At 49.5% G+C, this 24,861-nt stretch overlaps 8 protein-coding genes across 8 annotated transcripts; 3 read left to right on the forward strand and 5 right to left on the reverse strand.

Moving 5' to 3' along the window:
- Positions 1-683: 683 nt before the first annotated feature.
- LCP9604111_3420 (uncharacterized protein) lies at positions 684-3,263 on the reverse strand (the record flags this gene model as incomplete). The annotated part of the gene is made up of 1 exon (XM_039071007.1): positions 684-3,263. The coding sequence occupies one exon, from the start codon at positions 3,261-3,263 to the stop codon at positions 684-686; it is 2,580 nt and encodes an 859-aa protein (XP_038930687.1).
- A 495-nt stretch (positions 3,264-3,758) lies between these two features.
- LCP9604111_3421 (putative RNA 3'-terminal phosphate cyclase) lies at positions 3,759-5,207 on the forward strand (the record flags this gene model as incomplete). Its single annotated transcript, XM_039071008.1, has 1 exon — positions 3,759-5,207. One exon carries the CDS (start codon positions 3,759-3,761, stop codon positions 5,205-5,207), a length of 1,449 nt encoding a protein of 482 aa, XP_038930688.1.
- Positions 5,208-12,046: 6,839 nt separating this feature from the next.
- On the reverse strand, positions 12,047-13,378 carry LCP9604111_3422 (putative inositol 5-phosphatase; the record flags this gene model as incomplete). Its single annotated transcript, XM_039071009.1, has 1 exon — positions 12,047-13,378. One exon carries the CDS (start codon positions 13,376-13,378, stop codon positions 12,047-12,049), a length of 1,332 nt encoding a protein of 443 aa, XP_038930689.1.
- Positions 13,379-13,773: 395 nt separating this feature from the next.
- Positions 13,774-15,829, reverse strand: LCP9604111_3423 (putative pyruvate carboxylase; the record flags this gene model as incomplete). The annotated part of the gene is made up of 2 exons (XM_039071010.1): positions 13,774-15,724; positions 15,780-15,829. The coding sequence occupies 2 exons, from the start codon at positions 15,827-15,829 to the stop codon at positions 13,774-13,776; spliced, it is 2,001 nt and encodes a 666-aa protein (XP_038930690.1).
- Positions 15,830-16,122: 293 nt separating this feature from the next.
- Positions 16,123-18,012, forward strand: LCP9604111_3424 (uncharacterized protein; the record flags this gene model as incomplete). The annotated part of the gene is made up of 3 exons (XM_039071011.1): positions 16,123-16,809; positions 16,894-17,476; positions 17,534-18,012. 3 exons carry the CDS (start codon positions 16,123-16,125, stop codon positions 18,010-18,012), a joined length of 1,749 nt encoding a protein of 582 aa, XP_038930691.1.
- A 722-nt stretch (positions 18,013-18,734) lies between these two features.
- Positions 18,735-19,385, forward strand: LCP9604111_3425 (uncharacterized protein; the record flags this gene model as incomplete). Its single annotated transcript, XM_039071012.1, has 1 exon — positions 18,735-19,385. The coding sequence occupies one exon, from the start codon at positions 18,735-18,737 to the stop codon at positions 19,383-19,385; it is 651 nt and encodes a 216-aa protein (XP_038930692.1).
- Positions 19,386-20,023: 638 nt separating this feature from the next.
- On the reverse strand, positions 20,024-20,778 carry LCP9604111_3426 (HPP family protein; the record flags this gene model as incomplete). Its single annotated transcript, XM_039071013.1, has 2 exons — positions 20,024-20,512; positions 20,572-20,778. 2 exons carry the CDS (start codon positions 20,776-20,778, stop codon positions 20,024-20,026), a joined length of 696 nt encoding a protein of 231 aa, XP_038930693.1.
- Positions 20,779-21,052: 274 nt separating this feature from the next.
- On the reverse strand, positions 21,053-24,246 carry LCP9604111_3427 (uncharacterized protein; the record flags this gene model as incomplete). Its single annotated transcript, XM_039071014.1, has 4 exons — positions 21,053-21,821; positions 21,873-23,563; positions 23,619-23,931; positions 23,987-24,246. 4 exons carry the CDS (start codon positions 24,244-24,246, stop codon positions 21,053-21,055), a joined length of 3,033 nt encoding a protein of 1,010 aa, XP_038930694.1.
- Positions 24,247-24,861: the final 615 nt, after the last annotated feature.

Genomic DNA, 24,861 nt, shown 5'->3' on the forward strand with positions numbered 1-24,861 from the left:
TGTTCAAAAATATTCACGGCTAACTGGCTATTGCCGTTACAGTTAAGGGATATATATATGACCTGCGTGTGGTTGTCAATTTTTGCCCACTCATGAATACATTAAAATTTCGGCTATGGTGCCTTAGACTGGAAAATATGTTTTCTCGAAATTACCTGAATAAAATATTGTGAAGCTTCCATGATTATTTTGTTTTGACTCCAATATGAATTATTCGCGGTATTCGCTTATAATGGCAAGATGGTCATGTCCTCACATCAACCAGCCAAGTGGCCGAGCAGTAACTCGGTCATCGCATTCTTCCTTGGTCTAGTGGTGATGATTTCCGCTTGTCATTAAAACCGATAAGCGCGGGAGACCGGGGTTCGATTCCCCGAGGGAGAGATTTCTTTTTTTTTGTTTCTTTTGGAAAAACCACTCTGTTTCTCATTTAAACCAGGTGAATATCGAATGAATTGGGTAGGATATTTTTTTATTCAAGGAAATAATGAAAGATAACAATGGCTGCTTCCACGCTTCCATAACTCCGACCCGCGGAGCTTTAGTATACCTGTCCCAAAGTGATGGTTGAATGAATGAGGGAATGAATGATTATGTTGTAGAGTCCTCGAAAGAATATGACAGATCAAAAATTGAACAACGCCCGAGGTATTCCAATAGCAAGAAGAGCCAGTCCCCCACGTTCAAAGAAAAGCCTCTGTGGTTGTATCGTTGTCAGTGACTTCACCCATTTGTCGACGGCGACTGTCCAAGAACATATCCACCATGCGCTTGCTAGAGACTGTGGAATGAATGTCTTGAAGTTGATGGTAGTTCTCCATCATGTCGTTGTACTCATACTGCTGCCTCACGTTTTCATTGTTTGCACGGTTGTCTCGTTGAGTGCGCATGGACCGGAAGTGATTGATCCTGTTATCTTGGGAGATCGGAGCACGCCTGGATGAATAGCGTCGCTGTTGCTCCTTGGTCAAGGATCGTTTTGCTCCCACTCCTTTGGGAGTTGGGGACTCTGGTGGCTGCATGTTTCCAGATCTTAGTCGAATTGGCGACGGTTGTTGATTGCAGGCAACGGGAATTGACTTGGGTGAATCATTTTCACCGGACTTAGCAGCGGTATCCAAGGACAGTGAGTTAGCGTAAGACTGCACCATATTCTCTGACTTGGTTGTCTGCAATGGCATGATGGTTCGCATGCCGGAAGCCTGGGTTAATGGACGGGAGAAATTGCTTTGTGACGGGATTCTGTTCTCAGCGGAAGCTTTACGCTCGGTGATACTTTGGCTGTCTGGAACCCTGATTACAGTTGCTGAACCTGGAGCGGAGACAGCGACTGGAGCTCGTCGAGCTATGCTGATAAAGTACTCATCGTCATCCTGGTATTGTGCACATTCTCTGATGTGCTCCCTTGTGGGGCTTGCCTGCTCAATTCTTTCAATCTGCGAGCTCATCCATTGCTGCCAGTCGGCACTAGACTTTACATTAGGTGTGGAAGATGAAGCCCGATTGGTACGCTTGGGTGAGCTGTATGTTGTCCGCTGTGAAGTAAAGATGGTCGCTGTTCCTGGTTCATCATGGACGCCGATGTCGGTATTGTCAGTTCTTGTTGGGGTATTACCACTGGTGGTCCGGGAATAGACACTTGGGGAAACAATATCCCTTGTCGAGGCCCGAAGCCGAGAAACAATAACGCTACAATTATCATCATCCGATTCCTCGCAAAAAGCGTACGCTGATTGCGGCGACTTTGCGTCCGAAACAGCAGTCATATGTTGATCTTTCACCTGAGACGGCATGCCCCGAGAAACTTGCATCGACCTAACTGAGCGAGGATACTTTCGTGGACTGGATTGATCACCACCACGCGCGGTTGCGAATGAACCGGGTGAGGTCGAGGATTCTTGGCTTGGGACATGACGGATACTGCGTCGGCCATGTTGGGAGTAGACCGAATTCGCCCGCTCTGGGATCACACGATGCTGCGACACATTGCCGAAGACCATATCCTCGTTGGGATTAGGCAGGGAATTTTGGCCCATTTGTTTCATCAACGCAGTGTACAAATCTTGACTGTCAACAATGCTAATTCGATGAGGGTTTGCTCTCACGGCTAGAGGAGATTGATTTTCCGTATCATCCATTGTAGGCGTCCGTGGTATTTGCTGATTCACTCCGTCCTCTCTAATCAAAGAGAGAGATTGGCGATGTCCTAGCTTCCGAGTTGTAACTGTGTTCGGCGTGGTTGAATCAGCCCAACTGGTGACGCGCGACTTGGAAGTGCAGAGACTCTCTTGGCTGGGAGACTGGGGCATTGGCCGGAAATAGTTGGAATCAGTGCCATCCCCAATGGCTGTAACCTTGTTTGGGGAGAATCTTTCAATGCTTTTTCTAACCGGGGTTACCATGGACGCATCTGGGCTACCAGGTTGTTGATCGAGCCTGGAAAACCCAAACACACGTTTGAATTTGTTTTTGATGGAATTGGAAAAAGACCGAGATTTAAGAGAACGCCCGGTATCGACACCACTTTCACTTGTGGCCCGGAACGACTTTCGAAATGGCCTATGCTCTTTCTTGCGTCTTAGCAAGAAAGATGGCCGGCGAGTCTGAACACCTCCAGCGTCGGGATCCTGGGCAAATTGGCTACGAGCAAGCTGAATAGCTGCATCATGACCCTTAGAAGTTGGAGCGACTTGATTGGATTGATAACTTCCCCGAAGAAAAGACATGGATCGTCTCATTGTTCGTGGCAGCTGGAATCCAGGACTGCGCTCGGGATCAAGGGGATCACTGCAAGGAAGGGTAGGCACTCCATATGGGGTCTGTGAAGTTCGCTGGCTGGTCGAGAACATCGACTTGGCCTTGCGCAATCGGCGATATGAAGAGGGGACTGAGCTGTCTCGTCCATCAAGTCCGTCGAGTTCTGTGATTGGGGGAAGGGCCGCAGGGTCATCGAAGCAATGCGCTCGAGCAGATACGCCGGTCAGTTCTTTGGAATGACGGGGATTTGGAGCTTTAGGCAAGTCGCCCTGGCCGACGGACGAGCCATCATCAGTGCTCCGAAGGCTTGATCCGTGACGCCTTCGAGGGATGGCAAAATTTCCTGGACCACCTAGTCGTTCGTATGAGCTTTTCGAGTCCTGAGACGAGCCTTGACTAGAGCGCATTGCACGCGAAGCTGCAGCTGCAGCGGCTGCATGCTGCACAGCCGCATCAGGGATTTCTGGGGCTAGTCGTCGCGGTTTTCGTATTGAGCGGGTGGACATGGACCTTCTTAGGTTGCGTGTATTGGATGTAGAAGAAAACATGTTACAAAATGTCTGCAGAGTATATAGCTACAGCCAGTATTGAGAGAAAAAGGTATTCAGAGAAGAAGAGATTTGAAGAGGGAAGATTGAAGGGATGCGAAGTCATGAGAGGAAAGTACTGCATCACATCACAGTAGGGAAGGTGCGAACTCCATGGCGACTTCCATTTTCAGTCTATTCGCTTCCTCCATTTTACAACAAACCAACAACCTCTTCCCCAGGTGAGTCTCGATTTCCCTTCCAATATTCTATCTAGAGCTAAGCCTTCGCTAAGCGCTAAAAACGCCTGTGGCGCCAATAAATATTACCCAGCCCCAAAGTGACTCACGCCAAGACGCAGCCTCACGACCTGACTCTGGTCAAAATTAATATAATAATTGGGTTTCGCCCGGACTTTCGAGGGATTTCAAGGATTTCAAGTTTCTCTGTCAAAGATAAATAAAATCCCCTGAAATGGCGGCCTCGCGATCTATTTCGTCCAAATTAAGCCACGTTCATTTGAACGGCCAAACCCTGGAAGGGGGCGGGCAGCTGGTTCGAATCGCCATCGGGCTGTCTGCATTGACTGGTCGTCCAGTTAGCATTGATCATGTTCGCGGAAACAGAGATGGAAAGAAGGGGCTCAAGAGATCTCATGCCGCAGCAGTGAAGCTGTTGGCCGAGATTAGCGGCAGCGAAGTCTCGGGAGGCGAGGTTGGCTCCCAGTCCTTGAGCTTCTGCCCACAGTCAACCAGATCGAAAAGTGGTCCGCTCCTGGACTTGTCGCAAGTCAGTGTGAAGTCTGAATACGACATCAAGCTCTCAACTGCCGGTGCCATCTTTCTCGTCTTCCAGGCACTCTACCCGTATCTGCTTCATGTTGGATCGCAGGCGGCGACACCCTTTGTGAAAGTGAACATAACTGGTGGAACCAACGCTACCTTCTCTCCATCATATGACTATGCAGCGCAAGTTATTGTGCCCAATTTCGCCAAACTCGGACTTCCTCCCCTGTCCGTTATTCTTCATAAGCGCGGCTGGACAACGGGGCCGGTTGACCTGGGAGAAGTGACTTTTCTCATAAATCCACTCGGGTCTAATTCAAATGACGAAAATCAACACAAGCAGTCATCAGAAAAAGACCGGGCACCTGAGCCTCTATCCAGCTTCCCACAAATCAACTTGATGGATCACGAACGCGGGAAAGTCACGCAAATTGATATCACAGTGCTAGCACCTGACCAACCCACTTTGAACAACAACACAGAAGGCACGGGGAGCACTCTTCGCCAATTTATCGAACAAGGCACTCGACGCCTGCTTCGCCGTGAAACGAGAAAGCTGGATCCATCTATATTTGCTAAGAGCTCTACTCCTCCACGTGAAGATACTCTCAGCAAAATATCATCCAAAGATACACCAGTTCCTATCAAAATACACACATCGGAAGCCACAAATCACCGCAGCCACGTATACATCCTTCTTGTGGCCCATACCTCTTCAGGTTTCAGAATAGGCCACGATATTCTTGGCAATATAGGAGGCGATCGCCTGCACAAGCCAAAGAACAAGGGGAGACAAAAGCAACAGCCAGCTCATGATCATAGGCACGAATCTCAAACCGAGGCTGCATTTTCTGGGGCTGCAGATTTAGTCCGCCGATGTGTGGAAGGATTCATTGAGGAAATCTCAAACGAGAGTCCAAATGCCAATGCAGACAAGAAACCCGATTCCATCGTCAGAAGAGCCTCTTTAGATAAACATATGAGAGACCAAGTTGTTGTTTTCGAAGCACTTGGAAAGGCCTGTCACGCAGGGCATGGCAACAAAGCAAGCGATACCGAAACTCTGGAGGACGAACGAGATTGGACACTCCACACGAAGACCGCACAGTGGGTGTGCGGGCAGATTTTGAACGTGTAGAAGATTACACTTGGAAACATATAAAATGCCGTACGGACTATTGGAGCATGAATTGAATCGAGGCCCTCTTAGACCTTAACCTCCACCCCCCGAGAGCCCCGAACAATGATCCACTAAGAAAGCCTAAGATATAAAATGTCAAGCACAACATAACTACTCCGTAAGAACCAATATATTGATTGTCTCTGTCGGCAAAATTAATATATTCATCGCAAATTCTTCCGCAAGGTGCCGGTATCCGCGTAAAGCGCCAGACCTTAGAACGGAAATTAAGGGATTTACGCCCCAAAGCGGCTCTTAAGGGCCAAACACTTGCCGTACGGCAGATTTTACCGCCGGTAACCATTTTGCCCGCAGTATTTATATACACTTATACAAATCCGAGTTATACACATGCACTTCATATGTATAACTATACGGAATATGTACTCCGTACGGAGTAGTTAATTCCCGATAATCGAATTCTTAGCTTGAATTTGCTTATACTTGATTTTCTATACTTTGCCCCTTTGCCCTTTGCCCCTTTGCCTCTTTATTCAAGCTATACGACGACTTGTCTGCTTCCGATCTAGTTCATATAAAAGTGGCGTCAAAACTAGATCTCATTTCAGAAATTCATAACGGCCGATGAAAACCCGGCGGTGAGCTAGGCGGTCATGTTCACTACGGTAAAGACAGCCGTAACTTGCCGTCCCAGCCGTTCCGTGCTTATCACTCCAATCCCGAAGGGGAATTCCAGACCGGAACTAATAACCAATTGGCAGCCAGATGCCGAGAGGCAATATACATTTGTAGATCCGATCGGGCACTCCACGACGGCCTGTTTTGACGGTTTGACACTTCTGGAATCTGTGTCGAATAAGAGGGTCTTCGAAAACGCTTAGGGCACAGTGGATATTGCCACATGCAACATGGACGATATCCACAGTGGCTTGATTGTTGGATATAGACAAGCTCGCGAGTCATTGATTTGCTTTCCACGGGAATCCTGTTTTTCTAGACTTTTCGAGAGGCAATCTATTTTCTGAGCTTGACACGGATTGGCTACATGGCAGCTGCCCAACATGTTGTCATTGTGTCGGGATATTAGGGAGACGAGAGTTAATATAGTGTTAATCTAGGCAATTCGCAGAAGTAAATATTTTAGGATTTTCTTCTCTTCTAGGTAGGTGCTTACTTCTAGTAAGTTTGAGGAATGAGACATAATATGCCAGATCTGTAAATATAGTGCCCAGCGACGAGACCCTTGTCTCAGGGACGATATCAATGAATGCCAATGCAGAATTTACCCAAGTGTCAACGGGAAACGCAACGCCACACCGATTATCCTTCCCCCCCAGCGATCAACAGATCTTAGGAAATTCCAAACGAGCTAGGGCATCGTTCTCAAGAGCAACGCATCCCGCGGAATTGGAACGTGCCAAATTCCCCACAGTTCCTGAAACAGCGATCGATCCGCTACTGTGGACTGTGGAATGTGGCTGAGCGCAGGAAAATTACGGCCAATACCAAGCCAAAACCGCGAGAGAAAAAGGGGGCTTGAAATTTCGACGCTAGAGCCCAAAAAGAGAAACGGCGTAGAAGGCCAGTAGAAGGGGCTAGAAGCACATCTAACACTAGGCTGGGTAGCTAGTGTATCCCACTGGGCTTTGTTTTACATTCAGATGGAGCCCAGATAATCCGACCAAAGTGGATATTTGGTGTTTCTCTTTTTTTTCCCGTTCTTCTTTTTGAGTTGTTCTTTTTCTTGGCCACCCCTGATCTCCTGCCCATTTGGATATGTGGTTGGCCCGAGGGGGGATTGTCTAGCTCACAATAATCTCACGTACAGACAATAGTTTCATTTGTGGACAAAACACATAGAGCGGGAAACTATCCATCTCTGAGACAAGCGATCGACATGGTTCTCTTTTTCTGCATTCTCCTATTGTACTCCGTACTGTGTTCTGCGGTACGGAGTAGGCGGCCCCCTTTTCCCCCGTCCTCGAGCGGATTCTGCAAGGTATGACACGTTTCCCGCAAAAAAAAGCATAGGATATCACATATCATAGCCAACGATCCCCTCGGGACCACGGATTTTCCGAGAAAAAGGCCAGCCAGGGCCCAGCTAAGTCTAGATGCACCCCGTGGGACACCACATGACCTTCACAACCTGCGCCGGTAAAAAAAAGCCAAAAAGCCAAAAACCAGACCAATAGTTACGGCCGAGTGTAGAACTTAGTCATATCACCAAAGCCGCGGGCCGCAACGGCGTCAGTCAGATACATACCACCCGCAAGAGCTGGTGCGTTAGAGGTATGTGTGCGCCCACCATAGACAGACAGGGACAGGGATAGCTAGCCCCTGCATGACATGAGCCATCGACAGCAACCCGAACGATCGACGGCGCAGGTCGTACGGAGCCTCGCACAAATGCCATTATTGCCTAACCCCGTAACCGCAACCCGTAACCCGTATCCCGTATCCCGTATCCCGCAATCTCGCGTGCAACATAGCCCCTGGCCACTGGCCGGGCGAGGGGAACAAAACATGCCACCCGCGCATCTCTTTGCGCAGATCTGTAGATTCGGGCCAGCGAGGTCTAGATCGTGACGGGGATCTTGTAACTGCTACAAGGGTTGGACTCGGGATTGCGCAGCGGATTCGGGGGGATGATGTGATGGGACACGAGGGGAATGGATGGGCTGATGAAGGACGCTTCCCGTGTGAGTTGGTGAGCCGAGAGTTGGACGGGATGAGTGCAGGAGCGAGATTCTAGACTTGGATGGATTTTCTTTTGGGCTATGTTGGTTTTCTATGTGAGACGGAGGATTCGTTGCGGCTGAGAAATGTCAGGGAAGAGGATCATCCGGATGTCGGGTCCCCGCGACAGGTTAGAGAGAGAGGCTTGGGTTTGGGCCCAGAACTTGATAGCCCCGGAACTGCGGCTCAGGGTAATGTACATGTAGACCTGATACGTTGTCAGGATTGGGTGTCAAGTGTTGGGTTGACAGACTAGTAATCTTGCGGTCAGGCCCGAGTCTACAATGTACATTTGTTTAGAGAGATATTCGAGAAGAGATAGATGTCAAGACATAATAGTATGAATGCTGTAAATAGGTATATAGCACTAGGGGAATGGTCATATGAAAGCAGTAAAACAGAGGGGTATGGCATCACCGTTTACAAAGAAAAGAGTCAACATCAGTTAAAAGAACATAAAAAATCGGGCATAAAAAGCAGAAAGCACACGTATGCGCAAGGAAAAGAAGGGAGCGATCAACGATCAACCGGAGAGTTGAAAGAACCCAATCCATCAGCGCCACTGCCCTCCAGTGGCAGATCCATATCCGTAGGTATCCATGCAAAAACAAAATGAAGCGATCTATCCTCCATGCAAAAAAAAAAAAAAAAGAAAAGTGGGCCGTTCTTTGTCCTCGAAACAAACCCAAGCGAGTGAAAGTGGAAATCTTCGCGAAGTCCACGCCCGGTTCTCCAGTTTCCAGGAGATATTCGTGAGAGCTCACTCATTAGCCCAGCCAATGTGGGGAGAGTCCAGACGAGATCAAAGAGAAAACCGGGCAATTAGGCATCAAAGTAGAGGCAGACGGCCGAATATAACAAAGAAACTCCCGGCGATGCAGATGAGAGACGTGGAGAGCAAATAAGAAAGAACAAAGGAAGCGGCCGTCGAACATGCGCGGTGCATCCCAGCCGGCAGGATATGCAACCTAGCTAGAAGCTGAGGCGTTCTTCGGACCGTCCCGGATGTATGAGCTTCGCATTCATTGCAGCTTGGGCTCGGAGAGTTTAGAGAGCTCGCCAAAGAGTTCCGAGGGAAGTGCGCGCTTGTACTCGCGTGGTTGGGCGAACGGCGAAGCTGGACGGCGCAAGTTTAGAGACTGGTATAGGGTTAGTTTGGATTGTTTTCCTTTGTCTTTCGTTGATCTTTGCATAGACCAGACACAGATATCATTTGGCACATACCACGCAGTCAGAGCACTTTGCTCCTTGTCGGTTGACACGGCCTCGGCACCCGCGGGGATAGTTTGCGCAAGAGTACATGGTTGATGATATTGGACCGGGGTTGTTGGGATCGAATGTGGGATCGACCAAGGACGTTGAGTTGGATGCTTCGAGAGTTTGGGCAGAAGAGAAAAAGTGTCTTGGTCACTGATTAAATGTAACGGAGAATAAGGACCAAGGCCTAGAATGTGTAGTACAACACGATGACGTCGGCGGTTCAAGGTTGCGTTGGATAGAGATTCAGCCACAATCAGAGGAGAAGACCAGATTTGAAGACAGAGAGGATCGAGAAGATGACTTTATATTAGAGGCTCAAAAAGATGGCTTAGAAGTAAAACAATGCAACAAATCCAAGTTCCAGGCAGTTAAATAAGGAAGGATTAGAATTTTTAGGGTTCCCATTTTCGTTTACTGGGGTTGGGTTTTTTATTTTTTATGTTTTTATTTTATTATTTCTTTCTAAATATTGTCTTTTATTATTTGTACGTCGTGTATTGACTGTTTTATATTATTCCCTTTTATATTATTCCGTTAATCTCTCTCTAACCCATCTCCGTCTTTGATTACCAAGCCCTAGGTGGCATTCGATCCCCTGCCATTCCGCAGGGCCGGCGTGTGAGAGGCCTATCCCACCTGCTACATATTTAATAGATTCTAAAATGCAGAGATCGGTCGATCCTGATCCCTTGATCTGAGCATGCGGGTTGATCGGCTCAATGCTGGTCTTCGGTGCATGAAGGGGGCCAATGAAGGATCCACCATACATCGAAAAACAAAATGACGATACGATGCATCAGAAAATCGCGGGATGACTCGCAGTCTCATATGTATATTGCAGGGACAGGTGGAGCACCTGACAGGGCAGATTTTTGAAACAACAGCCTAATGCAAACAAACCTTTAAGCTTCAGAACAGATGAAGGAACTTAATATGTATCGACGTACGTACTCCGTCGAGGTATATATGTTGTATGTTGTACTGGGAGATTACGTTTTGACTTTCTTTTGATTGCTTCTAGTTGTGTCTTCAGTATAGACGCCGTTTCAAATTGATGCCCCCTCCGATTCCCAATGCTGGGTCTTAGGCTCTTGGGCCCTCTCCCTATGGACTCCGCCGTCGTTCTGGTTTTGTTCTGGAAAAGAAAATCTCCACCGAACTCAGGGGATTTGGTCGGTTATCCCCTTCAGGCCTGTTTGTAAGTTTGCATGGAACATTCCGATCCTTCTGTGCTGTCCACTTTCTCCTGATCTGCCCTGTCAATGACATGTTTTTTTTTTTTTTTTTGCTGCCCAATTTCTGTTTGCGTTTATTGGCACTGGAGTATATCCAACCCCTATTCAACTACGGAGTACGGGAGGTACTCTAAGGATGATCGTTATCTCATATTTCAGTACACGCCAATGACCGGCCGACATTCCAGTCTTTGAATCTCACTATAACAATCCAATTCAATAGCCCTTTGACTTGGGTCGGACGGAGTATATTTGTATGGTTTCTCCCTTTCATCCCTGTGGAGGCTGTGGAGTCCGGGCGGGGATTTTCTTTCCGTCTTTTTCTTCCCATCTTTTTCTTTTCTTTTCTTTTTTTTTTTTTTGTGCCCAGAGACACACTCCAATGTAAGAAAATGAGATGATTTCCGCCCCAAATGCAGGGCTTGCTATCACATCCAGTGCGGTGCATTCCAGAAGTCCGGGGGTCTTGATCTCTATACACGTTGTGGACACACCGCCTCTCATGCCTGAAGGGCTTTCGTAAGTTGTACACGCGGTGAAAGCCTTGGGGTTGGAGAAGCAGGAAATTAAGCTCACTGGGTCACTTGACCCGATCATGTGGCCTGTTCCATGCGTTATCGCACGTTTCTTAATGGTCGGGGTTACTACTACCGGTTTACGACGTGGGATGTATAGAAGAGCCCGGTACATAACAGCCAGTAGTATTTTCAGGACAACTGCAGCCCGGATGTCGCGGACCGTCAAAGAATAATGGTCCGCAATTGAGGAACATACATGGCAACATTTGGAGTAAAAGCAGTAGACGACTCCCTCCGCATCTAGACCACACAGCCCAAAGAAAAGAAAAAAGAAGTCCCCGGTGTGACAATGTGGAAGACGGAGGTGCCCAAGTGCCTACAGAGTTAGGTCAAGAGTGGAAACCTTACTAATGACAGCCACGGCAGTATCCGAGAGAGGGAGACAAAGACCCCAGAGACATCGAAGAGAGAGGCTATGCAGTACCTGCAGGGTACAATCCCAGCCCATCCAAATCATGGGAACCTCGCGCATAAGCAAGAAATGGACGAGCGATAATCGGAGTATACCAACCCCAACATGACCTCATCCGCTTGTCTAGAATCCAAGCCACGGTGCCCCTCAGTCCTTAGCGCCATCTTTCACACTTGCAGAACGCATCCCGACCGTTTCGGGTCGGCTCGGTTCATGTGACTTGGGCCCAAAAGAGTAATTTCCTAGTTTAGGTTGTTGCTAAGAAATCACCGACGGGCCGCCTTGTCTGATGGTACATAATTGGGACTGCGGCCGGTGAGCTGGGCCCTTGAGTTTATCTGACGGACTTGATGGGATCGATTCGAGGAATGCGGGGTGTTTTTCCCGTCACGAGACATCCAATTGAGGCTGCTGACGACCTCGGAATACACCCGGATTACAAACCTTGGAACTATGGAGACTATGCGGAGCGAAAGGGACATGGCTTTTCATCCAGCGCCGGTTCGGGCGATGGGCAGCATTGCATGATATTCGTATGAAAATACCTAAGAGAGGGGAAAAAAAGAAAGGAAAAATAGAGTCCCGAGAAAGCGCCGTTCACCATACCGTCACTCAAACCTCCAGCATAGATCGAAGGATGAACCACGCTCCGATGACACCGAGCAACGACGCGAGCAGCAGCCCATTTCCTTCCCTGGTTAGTCCCAGATACGCAACTGCACCCACCGCAATCTCCTTTCGTCGCGCCGCGTCTCGCTTGGATTTCCAACTCGGATCAATAGAGAATGGAGCCACAGCTCGGATGTTCTCGGTGTCCGAGGATTCGTTAGAGGGCAGTAGCGGCACCGATACAACGAGCGCCACGGGACGATGATCCGACTGTGCGAAGAGAGGCAGTGCGTTGTAAGCGAGCGGTTTGACCTTTCCGGCCTCACCAACCCACGAGGGCTTATCAAGGTAAAGGACTCGATCGCACCAGCTAGGCCAGCGGTGAGTCGACCAGTTCCATTCAAGCTCGTCGGTGTCCAAGCCCCGGCGGACAGCTTCGCGCGCGGCGTCCGAGTATTTGTACGTGGGAGGGAAGTGGATAGGCGCTTCGGACAGGCTGTGGAAGGTCCTGCCGTAGCTCATCTCGCGCACGAGCTGGTCGTTCTTCAGAAGGTGCGAATAGTGCGACGGGTTATCAATGTCGACATTGCGCCGAGGGAAATGTTCGATCTCTCGAATTGAGGGTCCGACATTCGACGTGCGGTAGTTGAGATCTCCGGCAAGGAATAGGTAGGCGTTGGGCGCGAAGAGATCCCTGCGACTGCCCTCCGCGTGGGCCGTTGCAGCGTCGTCGAGAAGGCCGGTATTTTCATTCGCAGTTGAACCCTCTGCCGGTCTCTTGGTGTCGTGCGTGAACACAAGGCGCTCAACTATGCTTTTCCAATCCATGTTCCTTTGCTCATATAAGTCCTCCATGGGGGCGAGATGGGCTGCCACGAAAGTGAGGTCCACGGTCTTGGATGGGAGTCCTTCGACAACATATCCCAGGCGTGCCCCAACAGCACCCTTGTTTCCCATTTCCTGAACCCCGAAGCCGACGTGGGCGGTGTCACTCCAGGCGATCTTGGCCAGGGTGTCCTCGCGCGCGAAAAGCATCAGGCCTGTCATTCCCGTATTTTCCGTAAGGAAGTTCACATAGTGGTGGCTCCATTTTTGTGCCGAGGCTTTCTGGACGGCACGGCGGAATCCATCGAAGTAGGGTGAAAGGTAGGATCCTCCGAGAAACGAGTAGGCAATGGGTGCGATCTCTTGTAGCGAGAGGAAAATCAGGTCGGGTGCGGAGCTCCCCGCACCAGACGCGGGGAGTGCGTCGAAAAAGTGGTCCGCGAACACGTCGACATCGACAATGTTTCTTGCACAGTTAAATGTCAGCACATAGAGATTAAGATCATCCATACTGAAAAACACCCTGGGTCAAGCCAGAGACAAGAGGAAGAGGAAGAGGATGGGAAGACCGAGGCGGTGACGTCACCTGGGGAAGTGACCGCTCATATTGACCGCCTGCCTTGATTTGCAAAAAGTAAATACCAAACTCATCTTATCATCGTCCAAAAAGCGATCATACTTTATTGAGTTCAGTAACCGATTCCAGAGCCAAAAAGCAAAAAGAAATTCTTGTGCATCATCCGTGAATCGAACACGGGCCTCGTCGATGGCAACGACGAATTCTACCACTAGACCAATGATGCTGAGGAACCAAGTGGATCTGCAAGCTGATTCGTTGGTTATATCCAGGACTCGCGAATTTGATCTGTATAGGGACTCAGTAGATGCTATCCTATATCCTACAATCACAACTTGCCCCGGACTTCCACTTTGCCATTGTTCGGCTCCAACTCGACCAAAAGCATGCCCTCGGCAACATCCTCCTCTTCGTCTTCCATCTCATGAACCCATTTGACCCGACCACTTCGAGGGCTTCGTACTTCGAGCTCCATCTTCATCTGCTTGACGAAAGCTAGGACCTGGTTTTCAACCACATCCTGTCCATCCGACACCAGGATCTCAATCAATTTGCCTGACAGAGGAAGTATAATATGATGGGGATTCTTTGGATCACCTCGCCGATGAGACGAGGACACCAATGCTGACGCAGCAGTCGTGGTTGTTTCGAGCTGCATCCGATAGGGGATTGCGCCCTCCGAAGTTGGAGTCGTATATTCAATTTCGGCAGCCAATGCAGTCGGGAACTCATTGCGTAGTACCCGGGACAGGCGCAGATGGTGGGAAACTTTGTCTGATTGGGAATCCTTCGACAGAGGTTCCAACGTGATTGACCATGCATCTCCTTTTCGGAACAAAAGATTAGATACTGGTAGTCCATTCTGGCTGACTTGCTGTGAAGGGCCGGCTGAACCATCTAGTCCCTGAATAGTCTTCGATATCATCTCCCCTTGCTGGAGTACTGCGTCGATGTTGAGTCCAAGCCATTGCGTGTCGACTTTGCCGGCCATGAAATCGGAATGGGCCACGATCCCTCGTAGAAGGCTGATATTAGTCTTCAGACCGTCAACCCTTGAATCAGCCAAGACTCGCTGGGCTTTTCTAACGGACGCTTCCCAGGTGGGCGCAGTCACGATTATCTTGGCTAACAGATTGTCGAAGTTGGATCCCACAACTAGTGCGGGCCCAGAGACATTGACATGTGTATCTACCCGGATTCCATTGCCACTAGGCACGGTAAACCTAGTCACTTTGCCAATGCTCAGAGAAAACCCGTTGCTCGGGTCTTCAGCACACAGTCTAAGTTGGATTGAAAAGGCATTTGGCGGAAGATGACTTGGGTCAATTTCAGCGCCGAGGCCCAGATCACGTAAAGTGTATCCCTGGGCGAGAAGAAGCTGCGTCTGCACCAGGTCTATCCCACTGATAGATTCCGTAATGGTGTGCTCGACTTGCAGACGCGGGTTCACCTCCAAAAAGTAGAATTCCCCGCGTTGTTCACTGACCAGGAACTCAAAGGTTCCTAATGATTGATAGCGGATTTCACTTGCCATCCTGAGCGCAGACTCGATCACTCGACCGACCAAAGCTCTATCCCGCATCAAAGCCGGGGCGCATTCAACCACCTTCTGAAACCGCCGCTGAGCACTGCAATCTCTTTCCCACAAATGTCGCACCTGGCCTGTCCCATCACCAATAATCTGAATTTCAATATGATGAAACCCGTCCACAGCAGCTTTCTCAACAAAGACAGTCCGAGACGGCGACTCGCCAATCGCTCTCTGAATACTATTATCCAGCTCATGCTCCTCGCGAACGAGCCGAATCCCGCGGCCGCCTCCTCCATCAACAGCCTTGATCATAACCGGGAAACCAACCTGCGTAGCAAACGCACGTGCTTCGTCCACGTTGGTGGTAGGTTGACTCATGGCTTCTAATACAGGGACACCGCATTGCTGTGCTAGCTGTTTTGCCTGCAGCTTATCACCCGTCCGGGCGAGGTTTTCCCATCCAGGTCCTATGACGAGAGCCCCGGCTTCGTGCCACATGCGATGCGCGAATTCGGCGCTCTCGCTGAGGAATCCATACCCGGGATGCACGGCATCAATAGAGTTTTTTTGGACCAGGTCGACCAATAATGAAATGTCGAGATATGATGATGCTGATGGGATTTCAATTGCATGCTGTGGTCGTCCTAGATCGCAATGCGGTCGGTCGTCTGATGTGTAGAGAGCGAATGTCTCGACTGACGAGGGTAACTCTCGTGCTGCATGGAGAATACGAACGGCGATCTCTCCTCTATTATATATTACATGAGTATAATATAACATTAACTTTTTTTAGAAGTTCATACCTGTTGGCGACCAACAATCTCTTGATGGGCCGTGAGTGCGGGGATGACATCGGGGTGGAAGGGGAAATCCGGGGTAATTGTATGCAAAAGTCCCTCCCAAGTAAATCAAATAACGAAATCAGTTATAATATGTTTCAAATAGGTCAAATAGATCAATCGAAGTATCTTAAAATATCTCATTACCAGGTACTTCCTTCGAGAAGATATTATAGCTCTCGTGGGTGACCTCGGCCCTCGGAAGGTCTGCCTAGCCCCTCAGTAGACCAAATCCTTAAACAAGAGATGTATCCGATTCTACACAAAAATAATAATAAAAACAACATCCTGTATCAATCGACACACTATGACAAAAGACAACGACAGCCCATCAACGAGAACTGGCAAAGACCAAGCCACGGACCGCCTACAACAGGTCTCATCCCATATATCCCCACCAGAACAACCAAGAAAGTCCAAGCCAAAACCAAAGTCCACAGAAACCCACCTCCCAGCAGACCACTCAGATGTCCTAGGTCAACTCGCAGCCCTCCGCGCAATAGCCGCAAAGCCAGACCCCACCAACCGAGGCTACGTGCGCCAAAAGCAAGCAGGCAAGCTATGGGTGCGCGAGCGCATCGAGCAACTCCTTGACCCAAACACCTTCCAAGAAATCGGGTCCGTTTCCGGCACGGTGACGTGGCAAAAGACCGCGCCGATGCGCGAGAAGCCTGTCTCCTTCGTGCCTAGTAATAACATCCAAGGGGCTGGACTGCTTCGCGGCAGGAAGGTCCTCCTCACGGCTGATGATTTCAGTATCCGGTCTGGACATGCGGACGGCGCGAGTACCGGAAAGACGGTTTATGTAGAGAAGCTTGCTATTGCGCTGCGTATGCCGGTTGTTAAGCTTGTTGATGGGAGTTCTGGCGGTGGGAGCGTGACGATTATTCAGAAGGAAGGGTGGAGTTATCTCCCTCATGTTGCGTCTTTTCCGTATGTTATTAAGCAGTTGAATATGGGGATTCCGAATTTGGGGGCTGTTGTTGGACCTGCGGTGAGTTTCGTGATATTCTCTTTTGCTTTATCTGACATACCATTTGACATTTGTTGATATGAGCTGAACTAACTTTTATTGTAGATTGGGCTTGGCGCTGCAAGAGTGGTATCCTGCCACTTTTCAGTGATGGCAGCCGACATCGGAGCATTGTTCAATGCAGGCCCGAAGGTTGTTGAAGGTGCCACATTCGAAGAAGGTCTCGAGTTCCAAGACCTGGGCGGGCCTATGGTTCATTGTACGAACGGCACGATCGATAACCTTGCCGCCAATGAGGCAGAGTGCTATGAGCAGCTGCGGGTCGTTCTGAGCTATCTCCCCAACAGTGGGAGCGATGCACCACCAACTATTCCCTGCACTGACTTGGAGGAGCGCGAAGATGTTGCACTGCGGAGTATCATCCCTCGAAGACAAGCACGCATGTATAATGCTCGTTCGATCATCACCTCTGTAGTTGATAAAGACTCCTGGTTTGAGATTGGCGCATTATGGGGGCGTACTGCAATTGGTGGACTTGCGCGCCTAGGTGGTCGTCCTATTGGGGTTATCTCCGTCAACTGTGAAGTGAACGGAGGCGCACTGGATGCCGCTGGTAGCCAGAAGTTAACGCGGCTGCTGAAGTTGTGTGATGTGATGAATCTGCCTATTCTGCAGTTTTTGGACATCCGTAAGTGATTTGTTCCATCCTACATCCTTTGAAACAAGCTGACGCGTTTTCTTGAAGCGGGCTATGCTATTGGAACGGTTGCCGAGCGCACAGCCACGATGCGTTGGGGCGTCGAGCTCGCCAAGGCTTACTTTAGTACCACCGTGCCGGTATTCAACGTGGTAACGCGGCGTGTGTTTGGCGTAGCGGGCGGTATTATGTTGGGTTGTCGTGATCCGGTTATGCAGGTTGCTTGGCCGTCTGGACAGTGGGGCTCGCTGCCCCTGGACGGCGGAATTGAAGTTGGCCATCGGCATGAGCTGCGTGAAGCCGAGAAGGTTGGAAAGAAGGAAGAACGGTATCAAGAGTTGGAAGAAGAGTATTTGCGGCTGATGAACCCGGTGCGAACAGCGAACGCATTTGGAATAGAGGAAATCATCGACCCGAAGGATACGCGCAAGGTTTGCTGTGCGTGGGCATCGCATGTCTATGAAGTGCTCATGAAAGAGAGATTAGCCGACCGAGCTTGTGGAAAACTCCAGCCTTCTTTTGCATAGAAATCTGAACTTGTTATGCGCCGAACAATCACGTTCTTGTTGAAACGTCCCCAAAGACCCGACTTGACTGCCCTTTGTCAGGATATCTGGACCTTTGAGAGTTTGATATTAGTTTGTCTGCAAAACAACTTTGATTGCTATTTTGAGTGGTGCACAAAGAAGGGGGAGAAAGAGTACGGGCGCACACAAACTCCTTTGATCACATACAACCTTACAACCCTATAAATACCTTGAATATAGCACAACTTTTACATTCATTGATTGCCTAAGACCTTTCCTATCTTCAGCTATATATCTCTAAAGCTAAGAGTATCATGCACAGTCAGCGGTCTCTAATATAAGTTCCCCCTTTTTCTATTTGATAGATTCGTCGACCGCAATTCTGTCATGATTGAGTTCCCCTTCTGGTTTGTATAGGGCTCATATATTCAAGTCTATTCTTCGCGCTTATAAAGGAAAAGAATGACACATCCTGCTTTGAATGAGACTCATATCTCGAAGCCAAAGGCTTTATTCCTTTGGCTGAGGGTCTCTATAGATCTATTGTCATGTCTTGGCCCATTGTCTCTTTGTACTCCGATAAATCTGCTATGCCAGACAAGATCTATTGCTCGAGTATAAAAGGAATTCCCCCACGACTCGAGGTATGCATCTTCACTACCATCATCTTCAATAACTATCATCTCCAGCTTACATCATCCTCATCTCTAACTGTTATCATCATGATGCAGGCCGACGTCAAAGCTGCCGCCATTGAGAACTTCCAGGAAAACCGCGATGGCTTCGTCGTGGAGCTCAACAAACTTTCCGAGGGACAGACAGGAGGCAGATGGGTCCCTCAAATCCAAACCTACCTCCGCAAAATCTTCTACACATTGTCTATGTGGACATTGATTCGGGAAGGCTCCGAGAAGGAGGGCAATTGCTTCGAAGAGAGGTGCAATAACCTCATGGTCTTGATTGAAGAGATATCTGACAGCGTACGGGTTATTCTTTCTACTAACGCCGATCTAATGACCACCATCGAGGATCCGGTGCTCATGAAGCTGTTCGGCATGCTGTCTATGCAAGTTGGAAGTCTCACTCTGCATGGATTGAGCGATGAGGACACCGAAGCAGTGGAGAGTGCCAAGATGGTTGAGCGTGAGCAGCGTCGATGGGAGCTCAAGCTTTTCGAAGAAGATGACGAAAGACGCAACTATCTTCGAATGATTTGGGCCCGATTGTACTACAAGGTGCATGACTGCCCATGCCGACAGTGCTGCGATTTCTACCTGCCTACCGAGGAACCTACCCCTTCTCCTCCCCTTCCAGATTTGCCTGAGGAGGAATACTATTCGTCCACGACTTCGTCCAGCAGCGAGGAGGATTAAGCCTGGGAGCTTATTTCTGCGGGATTTCTGTTTTGTTTTGACAGTGTCCATACCTGCCTGCTTCTCTGCTTCGTAGCAACTTTGTTTCTCTGTTTTCTGCGGTGCCTAAATTTCTAGTTGAGTCAAATAAAACCATGAGCTGTTCCTTGATTATGTCCAAATTGTAGAAACGTAGTGTTAATCAAGTAAGACGAAAAGAGTAAGGAAGAGACCTCAAGAGCTAAACCCTTGGCACAGCCTTGTCAACTCCCCCTTGGTCCCACACAGTAGCCTCTCAAAATTTTTCCTAAATCAATACGCAAGTAATTGGATAAATGCACCCAAACATAGAAGACAGAGAGACGAAGCTGCTTCCCCTAATGCAATCAGACCTAACGAGAGTCGTAAACCGAGTGAACATTGAAGAGCCCTAGGTAGGGGCTTGCTACGTAGTAGCTCTTGGGAGATTGTGAATACAGTTAATAGGTATGTTAGACCCTGAAAGAGTCATGTTGAATTTCTTTTCCTTACGTAGTCTCGGATATATTAGTAGTGCAACCGAGTTTTTATATACATCATATATATCTCGCATCCTTGAAACAGATAGCGGCATATGCCGTGCAACCATTACCAGAGTGTATTAGAAGCTCTTTAAAGCATCATACAGGACTCTTCACCGACTTCTCCTCTTCCGACGAAACGTCAACAGGCGCCAGCGCCGGCGCCACTGGAGCAACAGGCGCAGCCGGCTTCGGCGGCGTAGGCGCGATCCAGAAAGCCGGATACCGGCGATGCAAATTATTCAACAGCAACGCGCACACCAAGAGCATAGTCGAGGACAACAGGACTACAGGCAAGTAGTACCAAGAAAGCCGCCAAATCTCCGCATTGGTAGCTGGGAGCAGAGCAGTCGCGCCAGCAGGCGGGTGGGTAGTACCCGTCAACTGCATGACGACAATAGCAATAGCCGTTGAAAGCGAAGCGGCTAGCCAGCGCAGGGACTCGAACCGCGCTTTGTCCGGCATGAGGCTAAACAACTTGGTAACGCAGAGGCCGGTCAGGGCGCTGAAGAAGTGGCCGAAGACTAGAGCGCGCGGTTGCGCTAGGGGGCTTTCAATTGCGCCGAAGACGAGGACGGCGGATGCACCCTGGTTTTATGTGAGTCAATGTCGATATTTGGGAATGCGATTTGGCTATTGACACGTACATAGGATGCGACTATACCCGGTACATTGCGCTCTTTGAAGTAGTCGGAGTAGTTGAAAATTGCTTGTAAGACCGATAGACCGCAGAATGAGATTATGAACGACCATAGAGCGACTTCGTATTTAGAGAGTGGCTTCACGGGCTCTGGGCGATAGCCAAGCCAGTGGCTGATCCACCGGGGAAGACGGGCAAGACGTGGAGGGGCCATGGACGAGACCCGCAGATGGAATTGAATATTATAATTATTGGTAATCGTCCATACAGGAGATCAAAAGGGAAAAAAACAAAATATTGAATGACGTTCATCCAAAGCAAAGGCCCTAGAATGGGTTGGGAATTAGGGGAAGAAGAAAAAATTGGAGAAAACCGGCCGTGCGGAGGAACGTGAGGGGATCCAATTTTTATGACACATCGCTATATGCACAATTATATATGTCAACGATCCTGATAGAACACTCTAATTACAATATAAATTTGCTCTCTTATACATTCGGTTCGTGGAGCAGGTCGCGGCTGACGATGTGCGACTCACCCAATGTGCCCTTCATCACGAGCACTAGGTCATCCACGGCAGCCAGGAACTTGAGGTATGCGCTGATGGCAACGCAGAATCGGCGGTAGTTCTCGTCGCGGATCAACTCCTTGCTCAGGATAATATCTGTCTGGTGCGACTTCCAGTAATCGTGGCAACGGTTGAGCAGTGGCGTTGGCAGCATCTCGGGTAGGGGGTCACCCGTCTTGAGTGATTGTTCAACCACACCGAGAACAGCCATGATGTCGCCGATATTGTGATGATCAAGGAGACCGACTTGCCGAGCGAGGCGAGTCTGTAGGTGCTCCGGCAGCGAAGCAGATAGGTAAAGTAGGCGAGCAATGTTCTGGTTGAGTTCTTGACAAAGTGCTTTGACCTGACCGAGACGATCGCTGTCAAATGGCGAGCTCGAAAATTCAAAGCGCAGCAAGGCGATGGGACCGTCCAGTGCGGTGATAGTCTCTGCAAGATTTAGAGCTAGCTTCTCTGCGGCCAGGCCCTCTTCGCGCCCTTGTCCCCAGCAGGATAAGAGAAGCGCGTAGTGGTCCGACAGTGAGCGGATGACATTTGAAAGAGACTTGCAGATGTGTCTCGACGCAGATGGCGGACGAGGGAAGAGCTGCACGATTAGTGCCGCTGCGGAGCCAATAAGAACAAGCACAAGTCGTCGCCAGAAAACACTATATCCCCATCCGGGATTGCCGTAAGTTGGGATGTGCCTGTGAAGTTGTCAGCCATGTTGCTTCCCCAATGTGGTACCATATACTTACGTATCCTCGAAACTGTAACCGACAACCAGAATGTAGGTCGCACCAGCCATGATTGTAGCTTGAAGGAAAGCAGGGGACGTGAATATACGTGCCCACATGAGAATGGTGAGCGCAACAGCCATGATGGCAGCAAGACCGTACGGGTTACCTTTGCCGTGACCTGAGCCGATGTACCACACAACTAAGCCAAGGACACCACCAACAACAGTACCAATGGCTCGACAAATAAGGGAGAAGGTGAAGTCGGCCATGTATATAACCAGTGTGGTCTGCCCCATGATGAGAGCCCAGATACCTTTTTCACGGTAATAGAAACCCGCAGTGTGGGGAATCGCAGCAGGGATAGCGAGCGCGATGGTGACAGCCACCATGCGCATTGCATAAAGACCTTCAGGGTTGATAAACCAATGATATGTGCCGATGATAGCGCGCCCAAAGCTGCTACCTCGGTGGACACGATACCCTCTGCTCATGCGAAGATGAAGCTGTGCCGCTTTGGACTGCGTCTCTGCGACATCGGGGTCGACGATTGGGTCATCAGCCGCGGGTATAGGCGCCACGGCATTTTTACGACATACCCAGTTGAGTGCGTATCGCAAGCCCTTGGGTAGCCACAGACGGATCTTCTGACGTTCCTTTAGGAGGACGACAAGTTGTCGCAGGACCCGCTCCCACCCGTCAGCGACGCCGAGCACCTGCTCTTCGAAGACCATCCCCATCATGATACCCCTAACTCTGGGCATTGAAGTTTTGTCAAGGGCCTTGAGCATGCCTTTTTCATCGAAAATCTCCGCATGTGTTTGAATCAGACGGTCGGTGGTTTCCGACGCGAACGATGTGCGCAGGGCCTGAAGATTCTGAAGTACAGTCTGACTGCGCTCGTGCAACTGATTGAGACGTTCTTTGGAAGGGCGACCGAACCAACGCTTGTTGGCCGTGTTAATGGATTCTGCAATGATCTCAACAGCTTCCTGACACGCCGGGAGGATATCCTTGCTGGACTTGCGCAATACCTCGACAGTTTCCGATAGCATAGATTCATGTTCCGGGCTTCGCATTGCTTGTACCAAATTAACACCCTCCATCATTTGGCGCATGCCAACCTCGCGTGGGCGTTTTTTCTCATTTCCATTCGCTTGGGAATCAGAGTCGGAGTCTCGATCCACGGTGAGCTGGTGCAGCTTTTTGAACTTGGCTTCTCCGCCGATGCGGGCGATGTGAACTTCAAGAAGAGACAGACTACTCACCAAAGCCTGGCGAATTGGTTTCTTCATGCTTTTGATGTCGTCAGCACCCCACCAACCGACAGAGAAGTCCAACGGCAGAAAGGCCATGGCCGGCTTGAGATTCCTGTAAGCAGCAATGGTTTGCCCTTTGATTCTTTGAAGATCTGCCATATCCAAGACTTGGCCTTTCAGAAGAGTGTTCTCCGTGACGTCCACAGGCCCTTTGAGTAACCGCACCAGCCCCTCCATGCCATCAAGCACGACGTGGGAGGTAGATCGAGGGAAGAAGATAAAATGGGAGACCAGGCCCAACCCAATTCCAATAGCGGCAGGCTCGATCAAGACCTTAGGGACAGTACCGCTGAAATATGGAAGCATCGGGCCAATAGTCAGAGTAACATCGATGATGATGATTCCGAGAATCTGTAACAGAATGAGTTTGGGGTTCTTAGCCCGAAGACGGGACTGCGCGAAAGGGTCAGTGTCGCGATCATTATGCACGGGTCAAGAAGTCTCTCACGATTAAATAGATGAACAGACAGATTAGGCAATAGTAGACAACTGTTACACGAGCGTCAAGCATCCAGCCGTTATAGATAAGCTCCTTCTGGACTTCTGCCACGGCCTGTCCGGTGGAATTGGCCTGGCTGTATGCGGCCTGTCCTAGGGATTGAAGGTTGGCCTGGGTCTCGGCTGCTGGTCTCGCTGCCATCGCAGCCTTCATAGTGATGACACCCCAGGCCCAGCCCAAAGCCATACCAATGATAACGGTCAGAGTTCCTAAAAGGAAAATGAAAACAATGCCGGTCGGAGGCACCATAAAGAGTACTAGACTGATCGCGATAGGATTAGCAATTGATACCGAGAGTAAAATATAGATGCGCTCACGTTGCAAAGAAAGTCGCAGTACCAATGACGCTTAAGGACGGAGTGATCACGATCAAAAGCGACGCGACCCATGCAGCCAACGTGCAACGGAACAGCACCTTCATATCGCGGGCATTGAAGTGATCCAGCCATCCTGGCAGCTTCCTGCCGGCCTTTGGAGCCTGCGCTGGCTTCACGGGCGCAGAAGACCCCTCACCGTTGGAGGTGAGCGGGGACTCGTCCTCCAGGGCATCTCGCTGGGAGAGTTCGATATCAGTCATTCCATGAACATGCAAGCAGATAAGATTATTGGGAGAATGAAGGTAAAATTGTCAAGGGATAGATATAGTAATTGGGCATTCCTTGCAATGAAAGGGGAGAGAATGAGGGGACAGCTGAATAGAATTTTACCCCGTCCCAAGACGGAAGACAACGAATGATCGGCGTTATTGATCGGAATGTTTAATAATAAACTGTTTCCAAGCTTAACATTGAGATTCTCCCATGTGATGGCCGACGTGGATCGGCATTGAATCCTGCATTAGCTCTTATGCTGGGAATTATGATGGAAACTTGGCGCTTGGCAGTGTGTGGGCGCGGACGTCCGCGATCCGGACGAAATGGAAGTCTTGGCATAGGCAGCTTGTTTCAGTCCATAGGCCGATTAACATTAAGAGTGTGACTATGGAGTGTTTAATATTAGGTTCGTCTGGCGCTATCGAACGCCTCTGCCGAATTAGGCATGCGTAATGCAGGAGAGGAAAGGAGGTCGGACATGCAGCCCTATTATTGAGTGGGAGACTAATAAGAGTACCCAGGTTGCACCAATGATATCAGCCTTGATCATCACTATGCTCCGCTTGGATCGAAATATGTGACGACTTCTCCTGTGAGGA

This window comes from Penicillium roqueforti (genome assembly GCF_015533775.1).
Source record: "Penicillium roqueforti strain LCP96 04111 chromosome Unknown scaffold_05, whole genome shotgun sequence".
In the NCBI taxonomy this organism is placed as follows: Eukaryota; Fungi; Ascomycota; class Eurotiomycetes; order Eurotiales; family Aspergillaceae; genus Penicillium; species Penicillium roqueforti.